At 35.9% G+C, this 18002-nt stretch overlaps 2 protein-coding genes and 1 long non-coding RNA gene across 4 annotated transcripts; 1 reads left to right on the forward strand and 2 right to left on the reverse strand.

The window, feature by feature from the left end:
• Positions 1–251: 251 nt before the first annotated feature.
• LOC132254858 (uncharacterized) lies at positions 252–2233 on the reverse strand. Its single transcript, XR_009467294.1, has 2 exons — positions 2042–2233; positions 252–470 (listed from the first exon to the last, which is right to left on the reverse strand). It is a non-coding gene; the product is annotated as an uncharacterized LOC132254858 (long non-coding RNA).
• Positions 2234–2898: 665 nt separating this feature from the next.
• On the forward strand, positions 2899–15327 carry LOC100242124 (phosphomevalonate kinase, peroxisomal). 2 transcript variants are annotated; one of them, XM_002275772.4, is made up of 10 exons: positions 2899–3247; positions 3974–4121; positions 4763–4860; positions 5138–5247; positions 5338–5390; positions 6296–6679; positions 10458–10562; positions 11042–11269; positions 13297–13419; positions 14818–15327. In XM_002275772.4, the coding sequence occupies exons 1-10, from the start codon at positions 3237–3239 to the stop codon at positions 15082–15084; spliced, it is 1527 nt and encodes a 508-aa protein (XP_002275808.1). In that variant the 5' UTR covers positions 2899–3236; the 3' UTR covers positions 15085–15327. The 2 variants fall into 2 exon arrangements, with proteins under 2 accessions (XP_002275808.1, XP_019080389.1); XM_019224844.2 differs by lacking the exon at positions 2899–3247 and adding an exon at positions 3284–3847.
• Positions 15328–15623: 296 nt separating this feature from the next.
• LOC100247257 (pentatricopeptide repeat-containing protein At1g31920) lies at positions 15624–17752 on the reverse strand. The gene has a single exon (XM_002275748.4). It carries the CDS (start codon positions 17461–17463, stop codon positions 15646–15648), a length of 1818 nt encoding a protein of 605 aa, XP_002275784.1. The 5' UTR covers positions 17464–17752; the 3' UTR covers positions 15624–15645.
• Positions 17753–18002: the final 250 nt, after the last annotated feature.

Raw genomic sequence — 18002 nt, forward strand, 5'->3', positions numbered from 1 at the left:
TTAAGGCTAAACAATACTCCTTGAGTTGGGAGCCGACTATGGTTTTGAACTTGGTAGCCGCAATAGTTTCCCTTTAAGAATCCTGCACATTTCAATTTCTCATCTGGTCTTCAAATTTTGCTCCCTCAGACCTATTATAATAGATCTTGATTCACACAACCTGTCACGCCCCAAGACCCACTCCAAGGGCGTGACGGTCATTTCACACCTCAAACCCGAAGGCTTAAGGTATAATCTGACCCGAACAATCATATTGTAACTAGATGTTACCAATTACCAAATACCTGTTCAGAGTAGCGGAACAAAATCTAAATTCCTCAAAATTCAATTTTCAAATAACTTCCAAATACCAAATGATCCAAAATAACATAACTAATAGTTAAACAAAATCCAACATAAAATCCTAAGTCAAATCCTAATGATGACCATTCCTCAGCCTAGCCATCACTCCTCACCCGAACTAAGAGTACCTGAAAAATTTTCAACAACTGGGAATGAGCTCACAGCCCAATAAGGAATATTAATGCAATTCATGGATCAAATATTTTCATTTCAAATAGGAGATATCAATTTTTTTTTTCTCATCAAATATCAGAGTTTCAAAAATACCAATATATTCAAAATTCAACCAACCAATTTCATATCAAATTCAAACACTTTCACATCAGACTCAATCAAATCCATTCAATTTTTTCATTACTCTGGTTATCAAATATCAAATGCCCAGTTAGGTGGGACTTTTCAAATGGGTGGCTAGCCTCAAATTGTTCCTGGTGGATGGAACCAAACACTACTAGTACTAGTAACCTCTAACCAAACCCCTAGAGGCTGGGGTTCAAATCAATTACATTCCCACCATGAAATGTAAAGGTCAACTATTATATCCCGTTGACAAGACCGAATAGTCAACTATTATATCCTGTTGACAAGGGCCAAATAAACCAGAGTGATGTTTTTGTTCAAGTATTCAAATTTACACAACATAATATCTCCATATTTTGTATCATAAATAAAACAAAATATTCCAACATAATATTTAGTGCAAAACAATTTGATCCATGCATGGTAACAAAATATAATTTTATTTTCCACAATTCAAAATAACATATAAAATAATTTAATTTTATAAATATTGCATTAACTTCCCTTACCTCAAAAGAAGTCCTTGAAAGCTTGGGAGAAGAATAATTCTGAAAAAGATATAATCTACTCTTCACCTAATATAATATAAGAGAAACAATTAATACTATTTATTTATAATTTAACTAATCTATTCCTTATTTAAATAAAACTAATAAATTCCCAATTTGTTTCTAATAACACACTACTAATTTAATTAAATTACAATTTTATTTCATTATAAAACTCTATATATATATATTGCTAAATCTATTATTACTATTATCTTAATTATAAATCTAAAACTAAATATTATTATTTTAATTAATCAATTCAAAAGCCACCTAACCATCCCTCGGGTACATACCAAAAAGTAAGGTTTTTCCACCCAACCATTCCTCGGGTACACACCAAAAAGCAAAGTTTTTTTTTTTTTTTTTTTTTTGTCTAATGATGATTCATTATATATATATATATATACATATACATGCAGGCTGGCACACGCACACACTTTTTCTTTTTTTTTTTCTTTTTTTTTTTTAATGCTTCCAGTAGCATAGTACGCGTGCCCCCATTTTTTTTTTTTTCCTTCCTTCCTTCCTTCCAGTGCACACGCGTTCTTCCTCCTTTTTATTTTTATTATTATTATTATTATTATTATTATTATTATTATTATTTTAATTAACCCTAACCTAAAATCAAAATATTCCAAGCAAATTTTTTTTTTTCTAATAAAACTTAAGATCTCCCAAATTCCAATACTAAATCAAAATATTAAATTTTCACTATTTGATATTAAAACGAATTAAAAAAAAATAATCTAACCCTAATCTAGATTTGGGGTTTTCCAAAAAAAATATATCTAATGTGTTTGAAATTAACTAATGAATCTAAAATATTAAACTAGGGTTTAGAATCTTACCTATAGAGATTTGTTCTTCAACCCTGAAATCTGACTCCAACCTTACGTTCTCTGGAATTCTGCGAACAGGAACTCTATTCAGAAAAGAAGGGAAAGAATAAAATTTCTAATTTATACCTAGGGTATTTATTCGTAAAATTACACTTTTACCCCTCTTCCACTTTATTAAATTAATTAATTAATTAATTTAATTAGTAATAACAATTTCCTAAATTACCCTTAAAAGAAAATGCCCGGGTGTTACACAACCCATGGTGGAGTAAACCATTTTCTAAATTTGGTCCCATCATAATTTCCAATAAAATTCCCATGTGGCAAAGGTCTAGCACAAACATAGCACAACCCATTACAACTAGCTCAGACCATATGTCTTCAAGCCATATCCATGACCAACTCTACTGCTCCTCGTTTAGAGACATTTCCATCCTAACCACCACCATACCGAGGTAGTAATGTCCTTTGCTACGCGTCCTATGCAGCTTGCTCACTCGTAGAGGTCGTCTCCCACTTCCCCCAAATGAAAATACCCAACTCACCCCCGAGTGGTCATCAAGTGGTGGTAGAAAAAGCCAAGATAACGCTCCATAAAATGCAATAAATGATAGTAATCAAAAAACGAAAGTCCCTTGGTAAAAAAAAAGGGGTCTATAACCATGTTTTCTGTTCTTAAGAATAAAGAATAAAGAATAAAAAACAAAAAATAATGTTTGATTGTTAAGCGTGTTTTCTGTATTTTTTGTTTTGAAGAACAAAACATTATTTTAAAAAATAGTTTTCAAATAGACCCTTGCTTTATCATATTCATATTAAAATTGGTAAAGGGTGTGAGTGAATATATATATATATATATGAAGAAGGGGAGATAGAGAGAAAATAGAGGCAAGACCGTAAGAGTAAGCAAGAAAATGAAGGGAAAAATAGATGAAGTATATAAAAAAGAAAAAAAGAAAAAAAGAAAAAGGGTTATTTAATGATCTTTGACAATTGTTTCGAAGATCAGTTGTTTGGGGAGTCTGATTTTCAAAGGGCAAATGGGGTCACCACCAAGAGGTAGTAAACTAGTAATGGGGTGATGGGTGGGTCCTAGAGTGAACTGTGGGCGTTAAAACCTAACAATAAAGCCTCCTCGTCCTTTTTGCGGGAGCTCTTCTTTGCTGTCTTCGATCGCTGCCCACCCTTCCATTGCAGACCAACAATGGCTGTGGTGTAAGTCCCTTCTATGATTGTATACACTGATTTTTCTCCAAAATCTCTGTTTGTTTGATGGAAAAATCAGAAGAAAAGTATCGAGAGTTTTTTGCCTGTTTGGAAAACTATGCTTCGCTGAGGAAAAAAATGAAAATGGAAGATCAACAAATTTGCCTGAATTGGAAGAGTAACTGAGGTTTTAGGTTGTGGGTTGCTTTATTTTCTTCCTTTTTTCGGCAGCAGGCTATTGAGTTTTGTGGATTCCATGGATTTATTAGAATTTGAAAAATCTTTGTTTGATTATTGGAAAAATGAAAGAAAACGAAAGAAAATTAGACATGCTGTTTTTTCTGTTGTTTTTCTGTTTCATAGAAGAAACTATGCCAAAATTTGGGAAGGTTTAATGAGGTTCAAGATCGTGGGTTCTTTTCTCCGTTTTCCAGTTATCAAACAGATTTTTGTAGATTTCTACGAATCTCTCAAATCTCTGTTTGGTTTGTGAGAAAATGGAGGAAACGGAAAGAAAAAGTGTGGATGATATGCTTTCTGCTCTTTTGCTTCATAGACGAAAATGAAAGGCTTGACTTAGTTATGTCAAATGTGAGAAGGTTTACTAAGGTTCAAGATTATTTCTTTTCTTCAATTTTCCCTGCAATCAATATATTTTGATTTTTTGTGATCTCTTAGTTGCATGAAAAGATTGAATTTTTTAATATTATTTTGATGTTCTTGATGTGGAATTAGGGCTTCTGCTCCTGGAAAGGTCTTGATGACTGGGGGTTACCTAATTTTGGAGAGACCCAATGCAGGAATAGTGCTCAGCACAAATGCTCGATTTTATGCTATTGTGAAACCCCTGCGCGAAGATATCGAGCCTGATAGCTGGGCTTGGGTATGTAATCTTTCTTAAATCTGTGTTTCAATTTCTAATTGTTCAATTTAAAAGTTAGTACCTAAGATGCTTAGTGCTGAATTTCTAGGGCTGTAAATTTTAAGCTGCTAAAACAGTTGTGAAAATCTATTTTTGGTACTGAAGATGTTAACTGCTTACTAGTGGAGCTGAAGTTTTAAGTTGTTGAAAAGGTGTCTCATAAACCAAAAAATTGGTGTATATTCTATGATTGTCAAGAACAAAATACCTGTGGTTTGCACTGATATGTGAGTACCTATGTCCAAGAAAGAATGCCTACGGACTCTAGTAAATAAATCGATCCAAACAGCCATTTATGAACCTGTTGCTTATGAAATGGTTGGTTATTCGCCTGCCATTGACTACCTTATAGATGATCAAAATGGTCCTCATGCGGTTATCATTGATTTGATGCTTTTCTCACTCTTGTTAAAAATCCAACGTTATTTTCTCATTGCAGTTTACATCTTTGATTGGAGTAATTGGTTTTTATGATTTCAACTCAGCTAATCCTTTTGACTAACAAATTTGTTGTCTTACCAGGAGGAGCCAGCTTATTAAGAAGCATTGTTACCATTGTGTTGGATTCTTTATGATGTCATCTTTTATTTCTCGTTTTTCAGGCATGGACAGATGTGAAATTAACATCTCCTCAGCTCTCCAGAGAAACTATGTACAAAATGTCACTAAAAAATTTAATGCTCCAATGTGTTTCTTCAAGGCAAGTTTTTGTTGGTTGCCTTATGTTTATTGTTTTATAATTTAATATCTTTGATCCATTTAGTGCATTTACGTCTCTTTTTCAAAGCCTGTGTACTTTGTTCATGCATGTGTGTATAGCATCGAGTGATATCTGGTTAACAGACAAATAAGTTTCTGGTCCACAAAAGCTTATTCTGAGTAGTTTTGGCCTAATAAATGAATGCAAATCAGATAGGATATGTGCTTTAATCCATTATTGAGGTGAGCTTACAGTAATAGTTGCTTTAAGATCTCAGTGAATCAAGGAATCCTTTCGTTGAGCAAGCAGTGCAATACACTATAGCAGCTGCACGTGCAACACTTGACAAGAATAATAATGATTTTTTACACACAAAACTCTTACAAGGTAACTTTTGATGCTTTACATGCTTGTCACTTGTGAGAAAAGAATATGGGATCTTCAATAGTCTAATGGCCCAACTGAATTGTTATGCAGGTCTTGATATTACAATCTTAGGTTGCAATGATTTTTATTCATACAGGAATTATGTGAGTTCCCTTTCAGTTCTTTCTTATTTATTTATTTATTTTTAAACTTCTCAATCTATTGAGTTAATATTTTGTGGCTCTTTATCTTTTTTTTTTTTTTCTTGTTTTGTTACCCTATTGTAGATCTTCTTGACAGTTGAGGGATATGGTCAGGAACATGGTATACTTGAGTTTTACGGCAAGTGGTTTTTGTTAGAAATTTGTTTTACTGTTCCTAGAATATAATGGCTTATAATAATTAATAATAAACAAAAATCAAAATCTATTGAAATAAAGTGCTTTTTTTTTTTTAATTTTATTTTATATTGGGACTTCTTATTTTTGATTTTTAAAAATCAGTCACTGTCAGAATTTTGAGGATTCTGCATTATGTATTGCTGATAACATTTTGGATATAGTATTATGGAGTATTCCATCTGGCATTGTGTTACATAAAGTCTGCAAAAATTTACATCAGATGATTGCATTACTTCAAATGCTGTGTTCTTTAACCCCTTATTTCTATTCATCAATTCATATGTTTGGTTTAGCATTAATATTTGGAAGCTGTGTGTATCAATCTATGACATGGATACAAGGATATCTTGATGGGTTAACCTCAAAGGAAAATGAATGTTGCAAGAGTATTGGTGTCTGACACATACATCTTAAAATGTCCAAAAATCCTGAATTAGGATGTCTTGTTAAATAGGATGAAAAAATGTATTTTCAAGCTTTTCGTTAATGATCGCATATTTTGTGAAAAAAGCTGCTTCAGTGTTTATGCTAGTTTCTTTAACAATTTTAATGGTTTTGGGTGTTTCTACTACAGAGTCATGTTTTAGGTCCTGCTGCTCTAAGCTATCTTTCATTTACATTTTCATTATTCACAGATTATTACAACTATACCCTACCTTTTCTTATAGATTGAAGCACGTGGACTCCCTTTGACACCAGATGTGTTGGCTGCCCTTCCGCCTTTTACACCAATTACCTTTAATGCAGAGGAATCAAATGGAGAGAATTGCAAACCTGAAGTGGCAAAAACTGGACTGGGTTCATCTGCAGCAATGACAACATCAGTGGTTGCTGCTTTACTTCATTACTTTGGAGTTGTTAATTTATCTTCATTGAATAAAGATCAACACCAAGAAAAAGATTGTGTGGATCTTGATTTGGTGCATGTGATAGCTCAAAGTGCTCACTGCATTGCACAAGGGAAAGTTGGCAGCGGTTTTGATGTCAGCTCTGCAGTTTATGGCAGTCAACGATATGTCCGGTTTTCCCCGGAAGTCCTTTCTTCTGCTCAGGTATCTCTCTCTAGGTTTGTGCATGTTGTGGATGGTTTTGGTGTACATTGATGGAAGCCTATAGTGTTGATTCTTGTCTAAATTTCACATCAATATAGAAATCAAAGCTATCTATGATTCATGCTGTCTTTGTCAGATATCAATGGGCCAATGGCATTTGTGCTCCCATGGTAAGCATGTGGACAGATGGGATTGCAGGGGGTTGGGTAGGTGGGGTTCCACCATTTAATGAGACAATAATTTTGTTTTCCTTCATTACATTGTTGCAGCAAATAAATCTGAAAGACATTGTTTTGTTCTTTAAAATTTTTTCTTCTATTTCTGAGGAAGAACTGGATGGGTTTATAAGGTTTGTTTCTTCTTTAAAGATCTGCACTCAATGAAAATCTTTTAGATTGGATCCTTAAGTGATTATGCCTTTCCTCTATCTATGAGCTACATGCACTTTTTGGTGCCTGCCTTCTGTTACTGTGTTCTAATATATGTCTTCTTACTCACAATGTGGGGTTAAAATAGCAGAAAATTGGAACAAGCAACTATACCTTTATACATGATTGGCTCAATAGTTTTTCATTAAAATAGTAAGTTCAATGCAAACTGCCTGAATTAATTTTAATAAATAAATAATTTCTTGATTCAGATCCTCAAAATAATAAATCAAATATGCAGCTTGGGATTTGTTGTTGTTGGCACAATAATTCTATGTCAATGTGATAGCAACCTTGAACTTCCATCTATTTATGCTAACTTCCAAGTTTCATTCCTGAATGGACTAATTTTAAGCAACGCATTTTAACCCTTTCAAAGGATAACTCACCCCTCTTTTTGTTCACTCTTTTTATATTGATAATTATTTTCAGTTTTTATATCAAAAGAGAAATTAAACAGAACAAGGTCAAAGTTGAAAACCTCAAGTGGGGTGCAAAGGCATTAGGAAATTTCTCGTGCTCATTGCCTTCCATTATCCTCCTTTTTTCTCCCTTTATATTACTTTTCATTCATCCACCTTGAAAAGTGAAGGGTGGTGGAGCTGTTCAGGCAAGTGGTGAATTGTATGAAAAACTTCTTTAAATTTTACTTTTGTGCCTTTTCATCTTTAAGAAAAAGGAAGAGTAAGATGGATATTATAGTACTTCATGTTGTACGTACATAAGGAGATTTTCCTTAATATAATTGCATGGATAATACTTGCTATTAACCTTCTAGTTTTTTTTTTTTTTTTTCTTTTCCTTTTCTTGTAATATTTCAATTCTTATTCCTTCAAAAAAGATATTTAGATTATCAACCCCAAACTAGTTCCATTTTCTTGGGATCAAATGGGAACAGTAACATAGTTATGGATGATAGAATCATTTGTCTCAAGAAGGTATTTAGTGTTCATAACACCCTGTGTATCTCTGGAGAGAAGGTCAAAGTGATTTTGAATCTATACCACAAGATGGTGGGTTCTCTTTCAGTTGTCAATCACAAAAGAGTTCTATGGAAATGGATTCTATAATTTCAATCATCTTTGAAAGTCAAAGAAGGAAGTATTTTTCCAACCCTGATCGATAGACTCAATCACCAAGATTAACCACCTTGACAGTCCCTCCTCCAGTGTAATTCTTTTATTTTTCCTGGAATCGAATTAAATTTCAAATTGAATGGAGGGTTTGACGAGTTGTTAAGGATTTGAGTTATAAGTGTTCTTCAAAGGATTTTGTTCATCACTGAAGATTGGTCATCTATTGTTATTTATTCAGCTGTGTTTACTCTCTAGGCTTTTTATACTTTTTGATTTGATTAATTGGTAATAGTTGAGATTTCTAGGCCTGCATCTGTAACTAATGAGGCAATTGATATTGGAAAAGAGGGTGCTATGGGATGTTCTCAATAGGATTTATTTCCTAACAATAAGTTTGCATCCTCAACTTCTCCCTTTAGATGATAAACTCAAACTCAAACATGGTCATAGCAGATTCGTCTAGGTTGCTATAACAGAGTAATGGCTGCAAGCTTTGCACCATGAGAGTATGCTATTGTTGACAAGGTTTAGATGAAGAAATTAATGAAATGCCTGTCCATGTTCTTGGTTTGCATAGGTGAAGATGAAATAATGGATTTTTATCTAGAAGAATGATTTGTTTCTATATATTCAGATGAAGATGATGAATTCATATCTAAAAGAATGATTTGTCCCCAAAAATATAATTGGGGGTGCCTAATAAGGCCTCTTCCGTGTGGGATGGGGTGGAAGAGAGAGTGAGGAGGAGACTTGCCCTTTGGAAACGTCAATATATATCCAAAGGTGGGAGAATTACACTTATAAAAACCACGATGGCTAGTATGCCCTTGTATCAAATGTCCCTTTTCCGCATGCCAAAGATAGTGGCAAGGAGATTAGAAAAGTTGCAAAGAGATTTTTTGTGGGGAGGGGGTAATCTGGAAAAGAAAGCCCACTTAGTCAATTGGGAGGTGGTTTGTGCGGATAAGGAAAAGGGGGGGCTTGGCTTAAGAAAGTTAGCCCTCTTGAACAAAGCCTTGCTTGGCAAATGGATATGGAGATTTGCTTGTGTTAAGGAGGATCTTTGGAAGCAGGTGATTGTGGCAAAGTATGGGCAAGAGGATCTTGGTTGGAGGACAAAGAAGGCAAATGGGGCGTTTGGAGTAGGGGTTTGGAAGGAGATCTTGAAGGAATCTGTTTGGTGCTGGGAAAATATGGCGTTTAAAGTGGGAAAAGGCACCAAAATCAGATTCTGGATTGATCTTTGGTGTGGGTGTATAGTGCTATCCCAAAGATTCCCGCATCTTTATGCTATGGTTGTTCATAAGAATGCCACAGTGGAAGAGATGTGGGACCAGAATTTCAGCCAAGACGGCTGGAATTTAAGGTTTCTTAGAGACTTTAATGATTGGGAATTGGATATGGTAGACAATTTGCTTCTTGTTTTGAGGGGTTACAAGATTACTTTGGAGGAAGACTCGGTTTTTTGGAAGGAAGGAAGAAACGGGCAGTTTAGAGTCAAGAAAGTGTACAGCTTGTTGGTAAGCCCCATTGCCGCCGTTTTCCCAAAAAGTAACATTTGGGTGGGTAGAGTTCCAACCAAAATTGCGTTCTTCGCGTGGGAAGCCGCTTGGGGGAAGGTGCTTACTCTTGATACTCCAAAAAAGAGGATGATAGCTTCCTAATTGTTGTTTCTTGTGTGGTTGCGAAGAAGAAACTGTAAATCATAATCTAATACATTGTACAGTGGCCAAAGTGCTGTGGGATATTGTTCTTGGTTTGTTTGGCGCTCAGTGGGTTTTTCTAGAAACTGTAAAGGAGGTTTTATTTAGCTGGAGGGGCTCTTTTGTGGAGAAAAAAAGGAAAAAGATTTGGAAATCCATTTCGTTGTACATTTTTTGGACGGTTTGGAGGGAGAGGAATAGATTAGCTTTTAGGGGAGGGTGTTAGCAATTCAGAAGCTTAAAAATTCTTTTGTTTGTAATTTATGGGGTTGGGCTAAATTGTATATTGGAGAGGAGCTGCTCTCACTTATAGGCTTTTTGGAGTGGTTAGCTTCCAGTTAAGGGTTGGTGAGTTTTTTGTTTCTTCTCCTTTTGGTTGCGAGGCCTTAGCTGCCTTCTATACTCCCTGTATGCTTTGTGGCTTTTTTGCTTCTTATTAATACATTCTACGCTTATTTATCAAAAAAAAAAAAAAAAAAATGTTTCTATCATACTAATATTAGTAAATGTCCTTTGGAAGCTTTTCCTAGTACTTGTTTCCTTTTAAATTTTTCCTGTTGTGATAATCCAGGTTGCAGTGAAAGGACTGCCCATACAAGAAGTCATTCATGATATACTAAAAGGAAATTGGGACCATGAAAGGACTAAATTTTCCTTGCCACCGTTGATGACTCTTGTAAGTATGTAGATATCATCATTCATTGCTGCTTACATGTGGATATGCATTTATAGTATGACATTTGTAACTATTGTGAGGGTGAAAAGCTTTATTAATAAAATGCCTTTTTCCTCCCTAATGTTGTCCAATTGATTAAAAAGTTTTCCTTCATTTATCACCTGCCAAGAGATGAAATATGTCCTGTCTCCTCATTTATCAGAACGTCAGGTGCCTGCTATATACTGGGAACATGATTCCATTTGAACAATAATTTAAAAGTATAAATCAGGAAACAAATGCAATAAATTATTTGACAAGAAACAGATTTGTTTGAGAAATAGCATCCTTCAATTCTAATGATCCTTTACCTTTCTTTTATTTCCCTTTTTGTAATAAATAGAATGGTGAGTCCTTAACAGCCTTTCTTCATTTCATGGAAACCATGAGATCCATTATTTCTTTTTAGTTACCCTTTCTGGTCATGGTGGATGTGGTAGTTGCTAGGAGAACCAGGCGCTGGAGGTTCATCAACACCATCAATGGTAGGTGCTGTAAAGAAGTGGCAAAAGTCTGACCCTGAGAAGTCCCTAGAAACATGGAGAAAGTTGTCAGCGGCAAATTCAGCACTTGAAACACAATTCAAGATTTTGAGTAAATTAGCAGAGGAAAATTGGGATGCATATAAATGTGTGATCAACAGTTGCAGCATTCATAGGTCAGAGAAGGTAATTTATGATCTCATTTTACTCATCTCTGCAATCAAGTAGGAACAAAAATAAAAATTCTTTCTAATTTTGTATCATTCAAAAATAAATGTAAGAACACTCTTCTTTTAAATCAGATTGCTGGAATCTTTTAGACAATAGCAGGCACACCTAACAAAATTTCTTCTTATTGATTCTTCTTTTTGCATAAACAGTTTATTTATTTGTGGTAGACTAGTGGTTGTTGATATTTTTTTATCAGCAATTGAAAAGAAACTTAGAAGTACAGGAAATATGTACTATGACCACAAAAGAATTACCAGAGTAAAAAGTAAAGTTGGATGTCTCTTGGAACTGAATTTGAGGAAATGTTATTGCTAGAGCAGTTTTGTTGTTGCCATGGAAATTGAAAGTTGCTTAGAGGGTAGCCACATGTGGAAAGATGTGGAAGCAACAAAAATGGCACTATAACACTGCCCCTTAGTCCATTCTTTTCATTTTAGTCCTAGTTTTTAGAGTCATCTTCCATTTATTTACTCCTAAACCTGACCTGCTTATATTGAAATATTTATGTTTTAAAGCATTTCTTAGCTGTACCCCCTACTCTCTCTGTCAGCTAAAAACATTGTACATCATGGGAGCTCTTCTTGAATATGCTCACTAAATGGCGAAATTCATCTTAAATTATACATTAGAATAAATTTTTGAAGCAAACATCTGATGTAAAGATTATTTGTGTGCATATACACATATTCATTCATTTTGGTGAACGATTCAATATGTTCATGTGTTTAGAGTCTAAATTCATTGTGTTCATGTGTTTAGAGTTTAACTTGCATGTGTTTATGTGTTTAGTAGTCTAACACTGTGAATTGGGCAATGATGGTTATTTCCACCTTTTTGCATGTGTAAGAATACCTAGTTAAGGGTTAATTTTATATTCATATCTCTTCTGAAAACTTTTTGAGAGCATAGCTAAAAAGGATAATATGATCTTAGGGTGCCACAATATGTGTAGTAAACACTGGGGATGGATACAAACGTGGGAGGATTCTGATGCAGGTTTTAAATGGAATACCAACTCAGCATCCTTCCTTTCTATGGATGCCCCTTTCTTTCAAACAAAATCTTCTGACACCTTATCAACAGCAACAATATCAATCTGGATAATAGGTTCCAATGCAAAAGATAATCCTAAGCAAAAATTTTATCCCAAATTACAAGGAGCCAGTTTGTATTTGAGGAAAACTTTTAGGGTTAAACGAATAGCAAGTACTTCCAGCCTGATCGCATCAACAGTAAATGCTTATATCTTTTAGTCCATACTTGTTTGATGCCATTTTATTTATTGTTGCTGATTCACTATAAAATTTTTAATAGTTTACTCTCTTTTATTTCATGTTTTCCTTCCATCTAGTGGACCTAATTTCATCCATATGCTTGTTGATCTCAGATTTTATTATTTGGCCAGTCTTTTATTCAATGGCTGCATTTGTAAGATATGATGGATGTTAGATGGTATGGTGGGATATACTAAACCATGCTTTTTGAGTTACATTAAGATCAATCTAAAATTTTTCATGTTCTTTCTAATGCCCAAACCATTAAAAAACAGTATTTGAGTATTAAATAGATGGTAGCAACGCCTAGATTTGGTTTGTGCAATGTTTGTGATAATTGTCATAGATCACACAAACCTGTGATTTCTTATAGATACCATATCACACTTCTAGATATGGGATTTTTAATCGTATATGCACAAAGTATCATGATTGAACCAAGGAATAGAGAAAAGTATATATAAAAATATATTTACATGGCATGTGGCTCTTAAGCTTCCACACTATGTTCCATACAATATTGTACAGGCACTCCAAGACCTGAAAACTCATTGATGCTTATTTTTATTTTTAAGTGTAGATTGAGCTTCAATCTCAAGTTTTGAAGTTGATGATATTGTTTAGCTCATTTATGCCATCAGGTGTGGATTGTTATCTGTACTCCTTTTGTTTTTTATTAAATTCACAAAATCCTGATTACTTGAACAGTGGATGGAGCGAGCCACTGGGCCAGACCAAGAAGCAGTTGTTAATGCATTGTTAGCAGCAAGAGATGCAATGCTTAGGATCAGAAGTAATATGCGCCAGATGGGTGAGGCTGCAGGCATCCCGGTAGGTCTTTTCCATTTTGAATGGTTGCTTGTCCATTCTTTATCCAAATTTAAAGTGTAATCACTTGAGAGGTTGTCCTTGAGAAAGTTCTTTTAAGATAGTTTTTATGCTCTTTGGTTGATGTTTAAATTAAATGTTTGGAATCTATTTGGACAACATTTAAGAGACATTCTCTCTAGGAAGGGTGAATAATCCCTCCCCTGACTGTAAAGATGAGAAAAAGAGAAAAACGGACTAAAAGGAAGGGATGCTACAGTTTATTTTTTACTTTTCCTCGGTAGAAGACAAAGGAACAGTGCCCTGAGGCAGATCTTATACTGCATGAGCAATCTTAGTATAAATAGATCAATCTTCTCACGAGTCTGTGATGCATACCCAAATCTGGGTATGAGTGCCCTTTTGTCACCCAATCGATGATTCACCTTAATAAGGGTATCTGCCAGTTATATCCAAGTATCCCAGTTTCATTCAGTAAATATTGAGCAAAAATACCTTTTCCAAACCAAGGAATTTCAGTAGCTAGATGAGGATCTTGTTATATCTGGAATGCAGACTCTTGAGTTAAGTGTTAAAAGAAAAATGACTCCAAAGACCCTGTCATATCAAATATTAGTTAAGTCAAAATATAAATTAATAATAATATAATAAATATAAATCTTGTTCCCTTTTCTTAGATATTTCTTGAACGAAGAAGTTTCAGTTACATCATTACTAGCTAACAAATATTGTCTTCAAAATAGACAATCTAAGAATTTTAGTCTTGCACCTGTATGCTTGACAAACAAAAGTGCTATCTATCTGGCTTTGAGTAAACCCAACCTTGGTATTTCAACTTTAATATCTCCTCTCAAAGCTTTGGAGCTAGTGGTTGTATCATATTGATCTCTACTGAAGATTACCATGCATGAATGCATTCATTACATGTTAGTGGAAGAGGGGCCAATCTAAATTGGTAGCCTAAAGACAATTATGGAATTTACTGGAACTGAAGCGAGGGTCCCCTGTGATGGCTTTGAGTTTGTGTCTACCTGGGCTATCAGTCTGGTATCATGCATCGGTAACTAGTAGTTTAACACAAACAACTTGTAAGCTCTTTTTGTTTTATACACAAATTCCACCTTTTGAGATTCCAAAGAGGAACTTGAAATGAAGGATGCAGTAAGATTGATTAGGTAGTTTTCTTTATTTATATAATAAAATAAATTGGAAATTTGAATTATTTAGTTGAAGTCAAAAAGCCCAATGCTTATCATTCAGATTGTTGCCATTTTGAGCGTACAGGCATGGCGAGATTTAATGTGGGTGATCTAAATTTCACTAATGTGCTTTCAAGCCCTCCCTATTATCACCATGCTGTTCTATCAGTTCATCAATTTCTTTTACTTTCCTAAATTGCAGATAGAACCCAATTCTCAAACTCGGCTTTTGGATGCTACTATGGACATGGAAGGAGTTCTATTGGCTGGAGTTCCAGGAGCAGGTGGATTTGATGCAATTTTTGCTGTCACCTTAGGGGATTCAAGTAGCAACATAACCAAAGCATGGACTTCGCTCAATGTGCTGGCTATGCTAGTCAGAGAAGACCCTCATGGTGTTTCTTTAGAAACTGGTGATCCACGAGCCCAGCAAATTACATCAGCCATTTCTTCAGTTCACATAGAATGAAGGCACTTGTTGTATTTTAATAAGTGAGGTTTATCATCTTAAAATTAGAACTAAATATGATACGCTTGATGAGTACTAGAAAATAAGTTTTGAAGGCTAAAAGAACCCGGCAAAACAATGAGGTAGGTGATTTTACCTCTTGTAATTTATTTGAATATTGTGCAATATAAAGTTACTCGAACTCATGTCCTGAACACACATTGTTATGTCCACTGGGACAATACAAATGCTTTTGGCTACAAACCCCTCTAATTAAGCATGTGTTTGAAAGTGATTTCAAGGGACAATTACTTTTAATCCCTCTGTGGATTATGAATTCTATCATGCCATCCATCGGTTGGTCTTCCTCATTCCTATTTCTTAGTTCTTTTATTCTGCTTGTCATTAAGGTGTGGGAGGTAATACTCAAGAAGGCAAGCGCTTGTGGCTCCTCCAATTTTCTTTGACGGTCATAATAAGCTTGTTTCAGGATGGTGAAGCAAATAGCAGCGTGAGCTCCTGGGCAGAGTAACTTGACAACTTGGGGAAACATCACTCCATGAATGAGAAATATGTATCCATTCACCAGTAGTCTCTACAAGAGCAAGCCCCATCTTTAAAATGGTGGAACCGATGCCTGTCCCTTACAGTAATTTCTCTATCAAAGATGATTGAAATTAGTTTGGTGTATGTGTGACAGTCATTACACATCCTTAGGTTTCTAACTATTCTTATAGGAGATCCCTGTGATGTATGTATGAGTGCATAGGCAATTGCTAACTTCTGACTATGACCACTCAGTCTCTGCTTCTTCTCTTCTTCATCTACATCACACAACACCTGCGTCGTGTCTGGGGAGTAGCCTTCGAACTTCAACTGCCACTCCATCTGGTACAGCATCTCGTATACGCTCTCACTCTGGGGATGCCCTGCATCCTGCGATACGAATCTGTGCATCTTTCTCTTCACCTCCACCAAGCTGAACCCGGGCCTCTGGCTCAGGCCCTTACTGAACATATTGGTTCGAGTCTTAGCCACATCCTCCCACCTTTGAGCTTGAGCATACATGTTAGATAATACAACATAATCACTTGCTTTTTGAGAGTCTAGTTTGAATAATTGCTTGGCTGCAATCTCCCCTGCTTGCAAGTTGTTATGAACCTTAGATGCACTGAGAAGGCTACGCCATAAAACATCGTTGGGTTCCATGGGCATGCTCTTGATCAGTTCCAGGGCTTCATCGATCTTCCCTGCTCGGCCCATGAGATCAACCATGCATCCGTAGTGCTGAATTGTAGGTTCTATCCCATGCTCTAACTTCATCCTGTTGAAACACTGGAGACCTTCCTGGACAAGGCCAGCATGGCTGCAGGCGTTTAGCACTCCCACGTAGACAATGTCGTCTGGTTCAAGGCCTTGTTCAAGCATTTCAGTGAAAATCCTTAAGCCTTCTCGGCCATAGCCATGCATGGCGAGGCCTGATATCATCACACTATAGGAAAGCTTGTTCTTCTTGGCCATCTTTTGGAAGAGACACATGCCTTTGTATAGAGACCCGCACTTCAAATACATTTCAATTAAAGAAGTCTCAACTATAACATTGAGTCCACTCACGTTCCTCAGTAAGAAGCCATGCACAGACCTTCCCAAATCAAGGGCACCCAAATGGGTACAAGCAGACAGAACACTGACCAAAATGCTCTCTTCAGCCCTCCAATATCCCTCATTACTCATATCCCCCAATAGCCTAAGGCAGTCACTCCACATGCCCAAGCTTGCATGAGCTGTAATAAGGGCACTCCAAGAGGCAACACTCCGTTCATTCATCTGCTCAAAAACAGCACAACAAACTCCTATTTCGCCACACTTCCCATACATACTGATCAAGCTGTTCTGCACAAACACATCATTTTCAAGTCCAAGCTTTAAAATATGGGCGTGCACCTGCATTCCTTCCTCAACTGCAGGTAACCGAGCGCAGGCCTTGAGCAGAGTCGGGTAAGTAAAGTTATCTGGCTTGACCCCTCTCTCAGCCATCTCCTTATAGGTAATCAGAGCTTCCTCCGTGTTCATATCCTTGACATGTCCCCTCATCATGGTATTAAATTGAAAGGAACCCAGTTCATCCATTTGCCTGAAAATGGAGCATGCATAATCCATGCTGCCCCAATCTGACAGAGCACAAGTAGCTACAAGATTGCTTGCGCAGAAAGAATCCCCAAAGAGCCCCAACTTGAGGATACGGGCATGGGATTGCTTGAATTCCTCCATGTTGCTGCATTTCTTCAACAAGGACACACATTCCTTCTCTCCCAACTTGAAGCTCAACTCTGGGGATTGAGGTGGATCTTCTCGTGATACCAGGACATGGGTCTGATGAAGGACTGATGTCCTAATCATACTGTCATCCACACCATCATATACCAATCTGCATTGCTAAATCTAGCATAGAATACCATGGCAATATGAAATCCACCTTACATTTAATGTGTTCAATCAGTACCATCAAGAACCAACCAAAAGAGAGAGAAAGGGAGACACTAAACCAAAAATTCTGTCTCTGATGAATTTGTGGAAATGGGCAAAAAGAACCCAAATGGGGTATTGAGTTGGCAAGTGCTTGGCTCTCTAAAACCCAGATTGGGACTTTGAATCTCATCCATGAGATCCCAAAGTGAATTACAGCCAGAGAAATTGTGTCAGGTTATGGGACATGTGGATACTATAAGATAAGATAATGTTTTGAAGGAGTTTGATTGGTCCACTAAGTTGGAGTGACACCACACCCATCCTTTGCCATCTCAGCATCACGAACTGATTCTCTATTGATACAGAAAATTCCAACTCTCTCTCCTTCTCCTGTTAGGCTGACTTGGCAAGTGACGTGGCATTCGCATGTGGATTTATTTATTTTATTATTATTATTAATTTAAGAAAAA

Source organism: Vitis vinifera, chromosome 2 (assembly GCF_030704535.1).
Source record: "Vitis vinifera cultivar Pinot Noir 40024 chromosome 2, ASM3070453v1".
Lineage (NCBI taxonomy): Eukaryota > Viridiplantae > Streptophyta > Magnoliopsida > Vitales > Vitaceae > Vitis > Vitis vinifera.